The 15951-nt window shown below is 39.4% G+C and overlaps 2 protein-coding genes across 3 annotated transcripts in view; one reads left to right on the top strand and one right to left on the bottom strand.

Moving 5' to 3' along the window:
* Window positions 1-15951, top strand: part of LOC143362094 (trace amine-associated receptor 8c) — a 42041-nt gene that overhangs the window by 12931 nt on the left and 13159 nt on the right. The window contains exons 3-6 of the mRNA XM_076801935.1: window positions 656-781; window positions 4223-4339; window positions 10201-10355; window positions 11407-11554. Of these exons, the coding sequence (XP_076658050.1) occupies window positions 656-781; window positions 4223-4339; window positions 10201-10355; window positions 11407-11554 (546 nt within the window). The remainder of the gene's footprint in view (window positions 1-655; window positions 782-4222; window positions 4340-10200; window positions 10356-11406; window positions 11555-15951) is intronic.
* On the bottom strand, window positions 8729-9616 carry LOC143362124 (uncharacterized). 2 transcript variants are annotated; one of them, XM_076802004.1, is made up of 3 exons: window positions 9379-9616; window positions 9073-9181; window positions 8729-8956 (listed from the first exon to the last, which is right to left on the bottom strand). In XM_076802004.1, the coding sequence occupies exons 1-2, from the start codon at window positions 9602-9604 to the stop codon at window positions 9093-9095; spliced, it is 315 nt and encodes a 104-aa protein (XP_076658119.1). In that variant the 5' UTR covers window positions 9605-9616; the 3' UTR covers window positions 8729-8956; window positions 9073-9092. The 2 variants fall into 2 exon arrangements, with proteins under 2 accessions (XP_076658119.1, XP_076658118.1); XM_076802003.1 differs by having other exon boundaries at window positions 8729-9181.

The following is a 15951-nucleotide window of genomic DNA, read 5'->3' as shown; positions in this document are numbered from 1 at the left end:
ATTGGTGGTGGAGGTGGTCAATAGTAGTGGGAGAAAATTGGGGGTGAGTGTTTAGAGGTTGTCCAGACGCTGTCTTAAATTGTTAATGTTCTGGTGCCGGAAACTCGCAGAAAATCTGGGACGAGTCCCGTCGCTTGGGGCTCAACAGCCTTCGACTGTTAGGCTAATTTATTGCCTCTAGTCGGGTGGTCGAAGTGATTGGGACTCGGTGTCAAATTCGAGAGACACTTTCGTGGGTCTCGCATTGCGTTGCGTCCCAACAGGCTTTTACAATTTAACCCTTTGCACTCGAGCGGCGACTCTGAAGCGCCATTAAAAATTGTTGTGGCACTATCTCAAAGAAATTACAAAAAATATTATAAAATATTTATTACATTACAAAATTTTGTTTTAGAATTAAGATAGCGCCGAGTGCAAAGGGTTAATTCGTGAAATTGTGTGATTGAAATACTTTGGCAGTCACAAGAAGGGTGAAAGATGACAAATTAACTGAGCGTCTGGCCGAGGCTGTCTGTGACTGCTTACTTATCGAGCTATGAGAGCATTTATGAGCGTTTATTCAGGACGTCCGATTCCAAAATTCGTGTTGCAAGACAAATAGCATGCCACCAATGTTATGTAAATGATCAACAGGTTCTCTTCGCCTTTATTGCAGCCGAGATATTTGCTGACAAGTCTGGCAAGTAATGACTTGGCCATTGGACTCCTGGTTACCCCGTTCGGTTTCCTGCCAGCTGTTTACGGATGCTGGCCCTATGGGGAAGTCGTCTGCCAAATTCAGGTAAGATCTCGAACATTCCTTATTTATTATACAGAGTATCTCATTCGAGCGCGACCCTTATTTCCTTCATAAATGAAAAGAAGAGATACGCATGTTACGCATTTCCATCATACGCCTGCATATTTACCTTTTAAAATATTAGGTTGTCAAGAAAGTAATTTCGGTTCTCACTAATAGATGGCTTTATGTTTTGTTTGATTGATTTCTGTTAACGTTGCGTTTGTTTTTCTTCTGACATTTCATAACGGCATCTTTTAGGTTACTTTTGAAGCAAATTACACGTAATTTTGATTAAAATTGTTAGTTCTGTGTCAATTTGAACATGGAGTGCAAAAACGAACATTATAGGCACATATTGCTTTTTTATTTCCGTAGAGGTAAAAAAGCTGCCGAGGCTTACAAAGATATATGTGAAGTTTATGGTGTGGATTGCTTAACAGAACGCACGTGCCAGAATTGGTTTAAAAAATTCCGTTCTGGAAATTTCTCACTTAAAGACGACCAACGTTCTGGTCGACCATCTGAAGTTGATGATGACCAAATGAAAGCCATTATTGAATCGGATCGTCATATAACTGTCCGAGAGATTGCAGACAGGTTAAATGTCTCGCATACAACTATAGAATATCGTTCAAAAAGTCTCGGAATCGTTAAGAAGCTCGATATTTGGGTTCCACACGAATTGAAAGAAATTCATTTAACGCAACGCATCAACGTATGCGATATGCATCTCAAACGAAATGAAATCCACCCTTTTCTGAAGCGAATCGTCACTGGTGATGAGAAATGGGTTGTTTGCAATAACACAACTCGAAAACGATCATGGTCGAAGCGTGATGAATCAGCCCAAACCACACCGAAAGCTGAATTGCACCAAAAGAAGATCATGTTGTCAATTTGGTGGGATTACAAAGGTATTGTGTATGTTGAGCTGCTCCCAAGGAACCAAACCATCAATTCAGATGTTTATTATCGACAACTATCAAAACTGGACATAGCAATCAAAGAAAAACGGCCAGAATTGGCAAATCGCAAAGGAATCGTGTTCCACCATGACAACGCTAGGCCACACACATCTTTGGTAACATGTGAAAAGTTATTGGAGCTTGGTTGGGAAGTGATGTCACATCCACCATATAGCCCTGACATTCCACCACCAGATTATCATTTATTCCGAAGTTTACAAAACTCTTTGAATGGTAAAACTTTCACTAATTATGATGGTCTGAAATCGCACTTGGATCAGTTTTTCACCGAAAAGGATCAGAAGTTTTATGAGCGCGGAGTAATGAAGCTACCAGAAAGATGGCAAAAGATCATAGAACAAGATGGAAAATATTTTATTGATTAAAGTTCATTGCTTTGATAAAAAAATTGGATTTTATTTCACCTAAAAATACCGAAATTAATTTCTTGCCAACCTAATAATACAGAATCGATTATTTGTCTGTGATATTCGTTTTCCCGAATGTATTATTCAAAATGATCGTACATAAATATTAACAGAAGATCCATGTTTATACATGAAATTTTAAATTGCGCACTGACGCATGTGTGCATAAATTTTGAATGCTGAAACGAAATGAATATCACAAAAAAAAATTATTTAAGCAAATAAATAAACGCATAAACGTCGTATTTCCACACTGGATATATCCCAGTGAAAAATGTATGAACGAAAGTCGCTGTAGATCGATACTGTTATTTTTCGCTCGTTTTTACAACGCTCGAGAAAGTAAAGCCATTACACAAATCAGCGTAATAAATTCTTTTTCGTCCGACTGCACCTGTCTTGCACAATACGGTGTGCGCGAAGCTTTAATACCCGGTGCTATCGACTGTGGCCAGAACTTTCCGGTAGACTTAATAGTTAATACCGTGAGTTGTATGTATTTGGAGGTGTTGTTGATAACAGCCTGGGATACGGTAGAATGCACCGCGGCCGTATACTCGATTTTGTAATGAGTGATTCTCGCGGGAGTCGTTCGATCTCTGCTTAAGCCGAACTGACGAGCCGTCTCTGCTAATGACAATGAATCTGCCTCCGCGACAACCACGCAGGACTATCCACACCATAGGCGCGAATATCAAGAGAAGTTTCGCGCGGATATTAAACGAAAAATGCTCCCGTGCATTTTTCATTAACCCTTTTGCGGACCAGAATTACGCGCTTTGTCTCATATTTCTATTTTCGACGAAACTGTGTTAATTATCTTATTCTAATACTTTACTAGAAATATAAGAATTGGAGATACGCGAGGATTGCAATGATTCTTCGCCATTCGAAAAATCCATGCACGAAACCAATTTTTCAATCTTGATTAAAAGCAAATAATTCGCGAACGAGGTTTCCATCAATTTCGAAATGTGTCTTTGGTCATTCGTGTTTCATATTCCAGAGCACAGAATAATAATTGGAAATATACCGGAAGCTCTGTGCAGCATCTAGTTCTCCGAAGCACATATTTGCAATGTTTTTGCGAAAATCCTCGTCAGAGAGATTTAATAAACCGTAATCCAATTTTTACTCGATTCGAGGCTCGACTGTTTAATAAAACGAATGAATTCATATTTGAGAAAACTGAATCGTAATAGTGAATATTTTGACGTCATAGTGTTCACCTACCGGGAGCCTGTTAATAAGTTTTTTAGTGGCTGTACGTAAAAAAATAACTTCGTAATAAAGACGAAGTTGTCGCGTCATATTAATTCTGAAACTTTGCTGAATCGTGGATAAAAATTGTTGTCGCTTTTGAACAATTTATCGCGTTAACAGAGGTAGATTGTCTTGTCTCGACTTGGACGATTACTGTCAGTTTCGCTGGCCGTCAAAATGGCCGGCGGGAGGTTCGAGAATTATAAATTACCTCGTAACATGATACAGTAAGTTCGTTTGCGTCGAAAATCCTCGGTTAAAGTCTTTCGTGACTGTCTCAAGGATCGTTTGAAACGAGGTCAGGTCGATCCTGGCCTCTCTAGATTATCAGGGCTTTTTCCTGGCTATACGCCAACGGTTACCATGGCGACCATCTTAAACGTATACTATCCTCGAACCTTTCTTAGCTCGCACTTCTTTTTTCGCGGTCGCTATTTCTAATATACGAGCGACACGGATTTATCGAAAATCATGTTGTCGCCTTTGGCGGAAACCGCGTTTCATTTCGGACTGGCCACTTCACTCCTCCCGAGGAGAGCAGGATGCTCTATTCCCGACCACGTTACTCCCTTTCATAGCAGTTTCGATACTGAAGATAAAACAGCCACTCGCGGACAACGTGGAAAATGACCTGCAGCGTCGGTCGCTTTCGACGCTTAACCTTCCAAGCAAGAAACTTTTAGCAGCGAAACGCCTCATAAAATCGAGAAGATTGAATTCACTTAAACTTTCTATTTTTCTTTTTCTGATTTCTCACGTGGTATTTGTTAATTGTTTTGTTGCAGGCACTCCTTAGAGGAGCCTTGACTCAACAAAGTGCCGTTATTCTTGTCTGCATGGCAATTGATCGTTACGTTTGTATGCTGCACCCTCACCATTATCATAAGCACGCATCTAAAAAGGTATGTTACAAATTTCAAATTTCTCTTTCCTCGCTAGTATTTTACGATGGACACGTTCGAACAAATGGCGAATATATTTTACAAATTAATTTGATAAACTACTCGTTCCGTCTTCAAAGTTCGTTCTGTTTCAAATCGAGGAGGAAGCGGCCTGAAAAATATGATTAAAACATGCAGGAAAAAAAAAGTCTGAATGCTAATTGGCATCGGTAATTGTGCGGCAACGGGAACCGCTCATTTTCCGACAGTTAATGCGGAATCGAACGGGAGTGTTGCTCGAAAAACGCGACGTCGATAGTGTCGCCAGGTCTGTGACCCGATTCGCGGCGAGGTGCAAACGTTGACTGTATGCGTGCGTATGTATGTGTCTCTCTCTCTCTCTCTCTCTCTCTGTGTGTGTGTGTGAGTGAGGTGTGGGTGCGAACAAGCGTTTGGAAGTTCGGCAGGTGGGCCAATTAGACAATTGCCCCCCACCCTTAGCCGTGAGCCGAGTTGTCCGACGACTGTGCGAGCGAGACACGGCAGAGAATAGAGAAACACGAAGTTAGTTCGAGCGCAAGACGCGGGGATAGTGGCTGGAAAAGCGGCGTACGATTTCGAGATTCGCCAGAGAAGGCGCGATAAAGACGAAAACACGAAGCCGTTAATTGAATTAACAATTAGCCGTGCTCGCCGGAAATTATGCAAATACCGGATAAACATACTCGTACATGCTCTCGGCGAACCGCAGGTCTCCGTCTGCTCCTCTCGCGAGCTCTAAAATAATAGATCGCTAACTTACTCTTGGCTGTCCGGGTTTGTTCAACCCTCCTGTTAATATTCGAATAAAATTGATTTACTACTCCGAACGATTACAACGACAAGTACATTCATATTCGTAGATTCCTTCAATGTAACTGTTGAAAATTTTCTGCATAAAATCTGCTGCCTAGTAATGAATTTCTGTTATTTCCGAAAATAATGAACGTTGGAGAGAGACGAACAGAGAAGAAATTCAGGTTGGTCAGGTGTTGGGAGCCCGCAGGAAAATGCGAGGTACGAAGATAAACCCGAAGATGGGAGCAACGTTCGCTCTATCTTCGCAGCGAGCCAAATGTGGAAACGACCGCGAGCGTTCTGACGTCTATGGACGATTTCCGCAGTTAAGGGGCTGATCGGCCTTCCCATTCCCATTCCCATGGCGTGGCACGGTAAGACGTGGAACTTCGAACGTTCCGAATGGTCATTCAGCTTTCGTCGCTCTGTGCGATTCAGGAAGGAAACGCGATAGACGAAGGTTCCTATTCCGGTGTCAAGGTTTGCGTCCAACCCCGCGAAAACGGATGTTTCTGACAGCCGTACAATTACCGGTGACTGGATCCTCGTAAAATCTAATTTATCAATTTGCTGAACACGTTGGCCACCGAACTACATCCCCCTAAAGACCCAGCAAACCTGCAATAGTTACCGAAACCGAAATGAGAACGGTAACATTTATCCTAGGGATTATTTCGTTATCCTGCATCCATCAAGTTTAAATAAAATCTACTGAAATTGGAAATGTAAAATTTATCTTAGGGATTTTTCCACAGAAGTAATATATTCACATATTTTTTTAATTTTTCTACAATTTTAAACTGCATCTACTCAATTTTGCTACGATGATGAATTTTGTACGATGATATTCACTCCCGGTGAAATTAATATAAGCAATTATTGACTTGAATTCGCTGCGAAGCAGAGAACGCTGGAACGTCAAGGAGGGTTCAGAAGTTCTATGGTTACTATGCTACAGCGTACCAAGCCATGTTATTTGACAAATGCGAGCAATATGGCGTTTGGACTATCAACTGAATAGCAATTGACGTGTCGTAAACCTCACGAGGCGGCGCAGCAATTAACGGGACCACTGAACATGAGCACCTCCTAGTCCTGTAAGGAGAGCTATCTCAAAGGAAGATGTTTCACCCTTACAAACAATTAGTTGGGCGTTGTCAGTCGAGTTATCGCGTGTCTGCCTACCAGATATTACCTTTGATATATATATATATATTGTTTATAGTATAATATTAGCAAGAATTGGTTCTTCGGCCCTCGGATGGCGGACCATTCTCATAATTATAAAATTGATACGCTTCAAGACCATTTCCCGAATTCTTGCGCACCGAACTAAATTGAAATAAACAAGCGACACCAAATAAACTAAAATGGAAGAGAAAGGCCAGCAAAAAACCGAGCCACTTTCCAACCCCTAAACTGAACCACTCACGACCAAGTGAAGAGTGGTCCACGAACAAAGAAGTAGAAAAGTCAGCCCTCTCGAGAACCGCAAATTCCGCACCGAGGATAAATAGAACGAAATACGAAGTGGTAAAACAAAATTAAATAACAGAGAATTCATGAGCGGAGGAGCAGAGAGGGATAAGAGAGGAATGGAGCTGAAAAGAATTTTAACATAACGTGAAACAATCTACAGTGGATTGTGCCTGAATTATGAAAGTAGAGGCTTCAAGCTTTAAAACGCGTCCAGGATTATTATTCTACTATTATTCTTAACGAAATTGTCACAGCTTAAATACCGAGGATTTTTATCTAATTGTGCGAAATTTATATGTAGAAAATACAAATACATGCATGTTACTTGAATTTTTCGTTTCTAGCAGGAGCCGCGACACGCTGTTTAAACATTTCACCATAGAATTAATTCATACATAGCAAGCGGGGCTGAAAATGGTTACGACGTCGTTTCCGGTTCCCGAAATAGTCGTAAGAATCGAAACGGCGTTATAACAATTACGAATGAAAAAGGTTCCCGGTTGTATCGGTTCCGGTTATGATTTTACAGCCTGTGTTATTATGCCGGTTATGGTCTACATCGGTTTTATATCGACGCTATATGTATACACACACACACAGTCTGTAAAACGATATCGGCTTTGCATTAATCCGATACCACCATTGGATCAATCGTTCGATGCACTCGTTTATTAATTTCTCTTAATTAACTTTCCCGCCGCTCGCGTCTATCGTAATTTGATTATGTTCCGAATGAATAATTAATTGTCCATTTGTTCGAACGTGTGGCATTTGGCAGTGACGCGTGCCTTGTAATTCCTAACGCGTTGAGATGCACGCTTCGCGCCATTGTAAGCGCGTAACTAGTGTTCCTGATTTCTCAACATTTTTCATTTCTCGAGAAATGAGAAATAAGACTATATTTCTCGATAATTCTCGAGAATTTTTAATAAAATAATAAAATATTGGGAAACTTATAATATTTGGAATGTCGTTAATAATATTTATCGAAAGGGCGAAAAACTTTAACTCAGTGTTTATTCCTGTTCTATATGTACGTAACTTTAAAAACAAGGAAGAAATAGACGCTAAATATAACCGATAAATTTATTTGTTTAAAACCAAACTTTTATAAAGTGAAACATTACGCTTTTGTTTTGAAATGATTTCTTAAGAAGTATAATGCGTCTAATGTAGAATCAGACAATCTACTTCTTTTTTTTTGTAACAAAATCTGTAGCCGTAGAAAAATTTCTCTCATTTTGTGTGGATGTTGGCTTTATCGTATACAGAACATCCAAAGGTTGCTGAAGATTGGCTGTCCTTTTTCCAGTGGGCTCAAAAATTTGGAATTCTTTTGTTATAGCCTGGAATTTATTTTCTTCTGCCGCTAAACTCTTGACACTAAATTCTTGAAGGCTATCTGCAATTTCTAATTCTAACTGTTTTTCCAGTGATAGTTCCTCATTCTGAGAATCTGAAAGTTTTTCACTATTTTCATAAGAATCATTGTTACATTTTCCGAAAAGTTTGCTTAGAATTTGTTTTGCCATTTTATACATATTTGCCTTGGATGTTAAATAAAAAAATTTATCTTCTGAATCTTTTTGCAGAGATTCTGGATTATGCAGATATTTCATAAGGGATACAACAATCTTGCCTCTTCTTTCAGATATCTCTTTTTTAATAACAACAAGAAACTCATTACTCAATTCAGTATTCGGTTTTTCTAAAGTTTTAAATAAGAATTTAAGAACACCTTCAGAAGTTGATAACGTCGAATCATCTCTACTAAGATTTTCTATTGTAATTCTTATAGGCTCTAATGTTGCTAATAAAATGTCGGCAATTTGAATATATTCATCGTTCCACATGTAATCTACATTTATTTCAGACAGTGCTCTTTTAATAGGATTCCGTACTTTCAAAAATCGTCTAATCATAGCCTCCATAGTGTTCCACCTAGTTTTACAATCCAAAATGAGTTTTAATTTTGTATTTTGTTCTTCCTCTACATATTTCTGCAGAATATCATTTTTTACCGGTGAATTTTAAAATATTTTTACTATTTTTCGAATTGCTGTGATTGTTTCTCTGATTGTTCTGATTGAATCTGAATCGGCTGAATCCTTATTTTCGTTTTCTAAAAATCTATTGTTCTCGTCCGAATCACCAGATTGGGTATCATCAGTATATTTTTTTACATAAAATATTTTTAAAACAGCTAAATGTATCCCATGATTATAACACAGCTGTTGGTATGCCGAAGAGAGCCGTCCAAATTTTTGCATAACAGACGCCCCATCACTCACAACAGCTAGAACATCTTCTTGTAATGAAAGACTAAAAGAATTTAGTTTTACATTAAGTAGTTCTAAAGTTTTTTCAGCTGTACAGCTTCCATGAATTGATATTAACCCTAGATTGGTAGATTCCTTACTACTGTAATACATATGTACATCCATATATCTTTTATTGTTTACACTCGTCCATTCATCAATAGAAAATGCTGAATTTTTTGTTGTTTAATTTTAGTGTTTTTCTTTTTTGAATTAATTCTTGTTTTTTCTGTGAATACTCCATCATTAATTGCATTACATCTGTTGAATTACAAGGGAGACTAAATCCTTTGAGCGATAAACAGTGTCTTATAAATTCACTTTTAGCGATTTGATGAAATGAAAATCTATCAACAGCTGCCAGTTTCGATATTATTTCTGACCAAGTTGGTCGTGTAATAAATTGATTAGTTGTTTCATTGTCACCTGAATACCGAAATCGTTTGACGGATTTAAAACTAGAACTGCTGGTACTTGGTTCATCCTTACTTTTCACTCTTTTAAAACTGTGAACACCTTCAAGATGCCTACGAAGACCTATGGTTGCCGATTCTTTGCATAAAAGCTGTTTTGCACAAATATTGCAGGTAGCAGACTCTTTGTTTTTATTTTTTCGAAAATATTCCCAGCAATCTTTGTATGTCTTATTCATACTGACAGGCTAAATTATGATTAACCAGATTATACAAATAATAAATCCATAAAAATTATAACAAATAAATTATAGAGTTATAAGAATTAACTAGAACTAGAACTAAACCTTCGTCTTTGGAATTCAATCGTAGACTTCCTGTTTGTTCACGCAAAACAGAGAATGACGAGGTAACGCGATCGTCACTTTTCCGAAGTTTCATCGGTGCCGCTTAAACTTTGTATCACATTGTGTCGTGCAGCGAACATTAAAGCACCAAGTGCATTACCTCACATCGACATGCATTCGCAACAATTATTATAAATTTTCACATTCCAAACATGCATACGTAGTCATTGATATGCTGCCTGTAGATATGCTTGTATGTACGCGATTGATTAGTAATATGCAATTTGAGTTAACTAAAAATTCATTTCCGAAAATATGTTATAAAATAAATGAGATTCATAAGAATTTTCCTAGATTTAAATTTCACGAGAAATTCTCGAGAAGGAACACTGCGCGTAACTATAATGTTAAAATGTATGTTAATGTGCACATGCCGATTTCCTGACGAAACAGCAGAAGAATGATTGCTTTCTGTGTGTGTGACGCAGTATTACATGCGGCAGGGTTGCGTGGCCGTGATGTCAACCACGTGGATAGCAAGCGTGGCGATCTTCGGCGCTCTCGTGCTTCCAAGGGGCGGTTATTACTTCAACGGTTCCGGTTTGCTCGCCTGCGATCCATTCTTCGCCAGAGCATCCCTTAGGTATCGTTCTAAACCATGTGTTTCTCCCATTGTGCCCGAGCTACAACTGTACAACAAATTTTCAATCTTCCGCGAGTGCCATCGCACTGCGCAATCCAATCAAAGGAAGTCCACCGAATTTTTTGTCAGACAACAACCACAATAAAGTGGACAGTCTAAAGAAATTTTGTTGTACATTTTCTACACTGTAATTTAGGTATATATATATATATATATATATATAGCAATAATGCACTCGCTCCTTGCTAACAAAGTGAAAGAGAACTCGAGCCCCAGTTCAGGAGGAATAATAATGCGCATCGCAGAGTATTCGTGCTTTACAAATGTAGTAGTGCTCACGGAACTTGTAGATGGAGTGGAATAGTACACCTTACATTGTTTTTCCTTCTTCGATGGCGGCCAATTAAAGTTCTCCCGAACGTATACTTCTTTGTCGGAAGTTTATAAAACATCCGAGCTGAAATCAACCCTCTTGAAGTTTTCAGGTGGAATAGTTCCGATGATTAAAATAAAAGGAAGTTGTTCGAGCTCGTAGACTTTCCCGAGAGAAATTATAGGTCCACGCGTTCACATAATTAGAACGTGAAAATGAAAAAACTCACGTACTAAATGAAAAAAACGTACTAAATTGCATCAAGTTTTAAGGGATTCTCGCGAAGAACACACATTTTACACGATTTTTATCGAAAGCACTATCGTTTAATAAATATTTAAAGTCCATCGTGCCTGCAAGCAACGCGGATTCTTTTGACGTAACGAGACATAACTTGACGATATTAAAATCTCTATGCACGCCAATGTACTTCAGCCGGTGGCATTAATCAAAGGAATGCAGACAGCTTTGAAGGTTTAACGTAAAAGAAATTTGTTGCTCTAGCATTTCTCTCGGAAATGTTTCACTGGAAATATTTTCTCTTCAACTGTCTCACATAAAATCGGAATACTTTCTAAAAATGAAAATACTATTAACGCCGGAAGTAGCAGGCAATTAAACTCGATTATTTTATTATCGAAAAGCACATAATCACACCTGGTGGTTTCTCGTTTCCAGGATCCTGGCGTGCTGCTGTTTTTACTTTCCTACGACGATGGTGTTGATGTACTGCTACGGCTCGGCCTTCCATGTTAACAAACTGCGGCTCAAAAGGGTGGTTTGCATTAATACCCCGGAAGTCGTTAGGGGAGGCCACATGGAGAGGGTAAGTTTAGCTCCACTTGAAATTCCAATCAACGAATCGAACGTAAGAGCAGCAGTTCACCAAATCACCTTGCACAATCGCTGAGGCTCATTCTATGCATCATTAATTGCTCGACGCTCACGCGAATTTCGCCTATATATAGTCCCTTCGTTAACTTCTTGCCTCGGCGGCTAATCGTTAAAACATTCGCGATCTCCGAAAACGTTGGCACATCGAACCATTCAAAACGTTTAAAATCCGAGTATTCTGCTTAATAAAACGCAAAATAAGCGGTCAAAATTCGTCGGGTGAATCAATAATTGCGGAGCGCCCTCACGCGCAAAATAAAAATGACCGTTTTTCTCGTTGTCGTCCGTGTTTTATTATCGAATCGCGACCGGCTGCGCACTTGTCCAAACAAAAGTGTTTTCTCCCCGTTTGCCGTCGAGCTTTCAGACGTTATTTGCGAAATACGGGGAAGGGAGAAAAAACCGGGTTTCCGGGGATCGCCGCGAAATATTCGCAGCGGCAGCAAAAATGTCGCGCTTCGGCGTGGACAAACACCCACCGCGGCGGATCATTTACAAAATAGGTCGGATAGAAACCGTCGGCGACGACGTTTTAATGCGGCGCACGGCGAAAATGTAACCGCCGCCGACGGCATCTGTTCAACGGTCCGCAGGATTTTCAGACCCGAAGGAACAGATTACCAGAGATATTTCTTCGACTCAATAATCTCGAGTGGCGCGTGTTGCTGCTTGCTCAAAGAAACGCCGGTGGTCGTGCATTTGTTTCCGTGCACCACTTCCCGACGAGATATCGCGGAATTTTCGCGAGTCTCGGCGTCGCTCGGCGTCGACGAACTCCGACGTGTACATCTCATTCACCTGTACGTACATTTCCGGTTCACATCTTTTTAACCCCCCGGAGCTTGAACATCCGAAGAGCTCCGTTCGAAGTTAACTCGCTGGATTTACTGAATGGAAAATTAATACTACCGCCGACCGGCTTTCAAAATGACTGGGCCGCTAGTTGGTTATTAATCTGCAGATTTTAATAGAACGCGGTAAATGTTGGCAAAGATGTTTAATGGTTAGTGTACGATCATTAGACTTATTAAGGTCATTATGTTATTTTCAGCTTGTTCAAATGGCCAGAAGGAGGAATACATTTTCAACTTTGGTTCCCCGCGATAATTAGACCGGCGGATCTTTACGGAAAATGTCTTTACTGTTTTAACACTATTCCTACCGACACTTCACGTATACCTATTCCTACCGCGACCGGTCAAATGACCGGTCTTTAGCACAACTTATATTTTTTAATATAGAATGAAGATAATAGCCAATTTGACAGTATAAAAATATAGTTTCTTTTATTTAGGTGTATATAATGTACATTTTATTCGTTCTCAATGTGACAGTATAAAAATATAGTTTCTTTTATTTAGGAGTATATAATGTACATTTTATTCGTTTTCACCGCATAATATTTCGTTTACTACACTCTGTTGGGCCTGATGTTCCCCTAAAAATATTATGAATAGGTGCTCATCCAGGATTAGACCCTTCTTTTACTCCTTGCCAAACAGTTCCGTCTACAGCAGTTTCGATTACCTCTTCCTCATTCTCACTATCGGAACTAACTAAAAATCTCCTTCTCTTTCGTCCTCTACGTACGTTCGAAACATTCTCTTCGTCCTCATCGGTGTTCGAGTCGGTCTCAAATAGATCATACTTTTCCGCATTGTCATTTTCAATATCAAAAATATCCTGATCATCTTCGGAACACACTTCATCAATATTATTTATTTTCTCTAGTAATAAATTTACACTGTTCGAACGTCTTGACATTTTGGGAATGAATATTCAAGGGACAAAATAAAAACTAAAATATAAGAATGTAAATCAAGATGGATAAAAAAATGAACAAAAGATAAAATGTGAAACTTACTACAAAGTATTGTTGGTTTGTTCACTTTTTTGAAAATAACACTTATAACACGTAATACAATATAAAATAAAAGTAGAATAATAATAGAATAAAAATAGAAAATAGTAAAAGACTGCCGAATATGCTCCTTGTAACTTTCACGTTTTGATGCTCTCTGTTCAGATCACAAGACTTTACCGATTTGAATTCGTGAGAAGACGTCTAGGCATCACCTTCGGCTATGATTTTATTTATTTTACAGTCATAGTAGATAAGACGGTGTAAGAAAATCCGAGGTTCTGAACCGCTTCGGATAGCAATCAGGCAAATAAACACCGCGAGGCCGATAGGCGAGCGAGAACTCTAAACACTTTGAAGTGCCGTAAAGCAGTCCCTGGAAGGCACTTTTCGGCTAAAATCATGCCACAACTGCATTACCTTTCGTTTGTAACGACTTTATAGTTTCCGAATTGAGTCTTTGAAAGAATACTATTACAAAAAGATATAAATCGTTCTATCGGTCAAATGACCGGTCGTGGTAGGTAAGACAGACTACAAATTTTTGTCAGAAAATAAACAAGAAAAAAAGAAGTGAATATTGAAAAATGTATTATACGCATATTTTAGGAAAAGTCGTGAAGTTTAAAGGCGATTCAATTACGTTGTATATAGGAAATTCTAATCGAAATTTTAAAAACGGTCATTTGACCGGTCGCGGTAGGCATAGTGTTAAATTACATAGATAATGATGCGGCGTCGTATCGGTCCACGGAACACGCCTAAGTTTCGCGGATTCTTGGGGTGGCGGAGCGTTTGATTTCGGTTGGCGTTTTCACGGTTCCGGGACAAGTTTGCTCGGGTCTTTTCGGCGGCCTCTTAATTTAATCCGTTTAAGGATTCCAAGCATCTCGAGAGACAGGAAGGCATCGTACATGCGAGAACGCGAGGACTGAAGGACACTTACGGCCGAGTAGACAACGCCTTCAATCGAGTCAATACTTGCGACTTCGCGGAGAGTTTAACCGTGTAGGGTCTACCGCGCATGAACAAGGAAGTGCCAGATTTGCTAAAGAATGAGAACGGCAGAGTCATTATTACGGAATTTGTAAAATTTTGATTAAAACCGTATATTACTCGCAACTATGTAGTACTCGGGCAGGTACTCGGTCTGGCGGAGGCGCCGACAAAAACGAGGAAACCCGCATACGGAAAATTGTGCATGCAAATGAGATACGGGGGAGAAAGAGTTTCCAGGAAAATGTCACATTTGTCCGACCGGTTTTTTTCAGTAATTTCTTTCAGTTAACAAACGCTCTTCGTTAAATTTTCCGTGGAAAGTGCTTCGCCTGTTTCGCGCGTTATTTATTTCGTTTACGTGCGCACAATCGGGAATAGCTGCTCGATTATTAGGTAATTAGAAATTCTTTATTACCCGGCAATAAGGGTTTGAGAGTCTGATAAGCACTCGAATTGATTCTCAAACTGCAGTTAACAAGTTCGCGTGGGCGCATGGAATGCTACCAACAAATTCTGGCCAAAATTTCGAAGTTTAATGAAATTTCAAGAGAAAGTAATCGTTCCTGCGGTGAACAGTTACAGGTGGCGGACGGAAGCAATTCTCCAATAGTTGCTCGGACTCTTTCGATTATCGAATATCGTTTTATTAGCCCCTAAACTCAAGTAAAACTTTCAACCCGAAACTTGTCCGTTATTGTAAAAATTCTTGCCGGAATGTGAGGCGGTAATAAAATTTTACGGAATCGTTTAATTGAGAAATTAAATCCTGTGGTGGAACCATAATTTGGAGGTCCGAGCAATTCGTCGAACTATTGACCATCGTTCCAGAACCGTTCAAAAATATTCGGTGTTTCACCGTGTGTTGCCAGAGTGTGAATTTATACGGAAGATAAACTAGAATTTTCCAAGAGAATTCTATTTTCAAGGAAATTTATTCCATTTTCCTGTGCATTCTCTTACTCCGTTTTCATACATGTAACAGGTTATATCTTTTTGTTGTTGAAAGTCGCGGAAAAAGTGGAGAAAGAAGAATGGCTCGATGCAGACTACAGACTCAGGATAATACTTTCTTTGTAAATACAGTGATGCATCTGGCAGAAACAAAATTCCCGTGTTCGCTTTGTTTCTCATTAAAAGCGTTGTAGCATAAATTCGGTTGCAAATAGAAATATGTTTCGATTCGACCGTGGGTAAGGGACCCAACTATTGTGGGGGTATCTCTGCATTCGCAAATAAAGTATCAACGCGAACGTGCAGTCTGCATCGCGGCATTTATCTTCCTGGTCTGACGTTTTCTTCCAACTTCGCCGAAAAAAGAAGACTTCTGACCTCCTAGACTTCCGCGAATCGCCCTGTACATGCTTTCCTCCTGTCTAGTGTAAAATATATGTTTAAACGATGTAAATTACAGCGACGAAGGCGGCAATAAATCGCGGAACAGTTCGCACGAATAGAAATACGATAGGCGA

The sequence above is a fragment of the Halictus rubicundus genome, chromosome 16, assembly GCF_050948215.1.
Source record: "Halictus rubicundus isolate RS-2024b chromosome 16, iyHalRubi1_principal, whole genome shotgun sequence".
NCBI lineage: Eukaryota > Metazoa > Arthropoda > Insecta > Hymenoptera > Halictidae > Halictus > Halictus rubicundus.
This window is presented reverse-complemented; position numbering and strand designations above follow the sequence as displayed.

Coding starts and splice junctions, on each gene's coding strand:
- LOC143362124 (XM_076802003.1), bottom strand. CDS start 9,604: ATGAATAAGACATACAAAGATTGCTGGGAATATTTTCGAAAAAATAAA. Junction 9,182..9,378: donor CAAACGATTTCGGTATTCAG/GTGACAATGAAA, acceptor GAGTATTCACAG/AAAAAACAAGAATTAATTCA.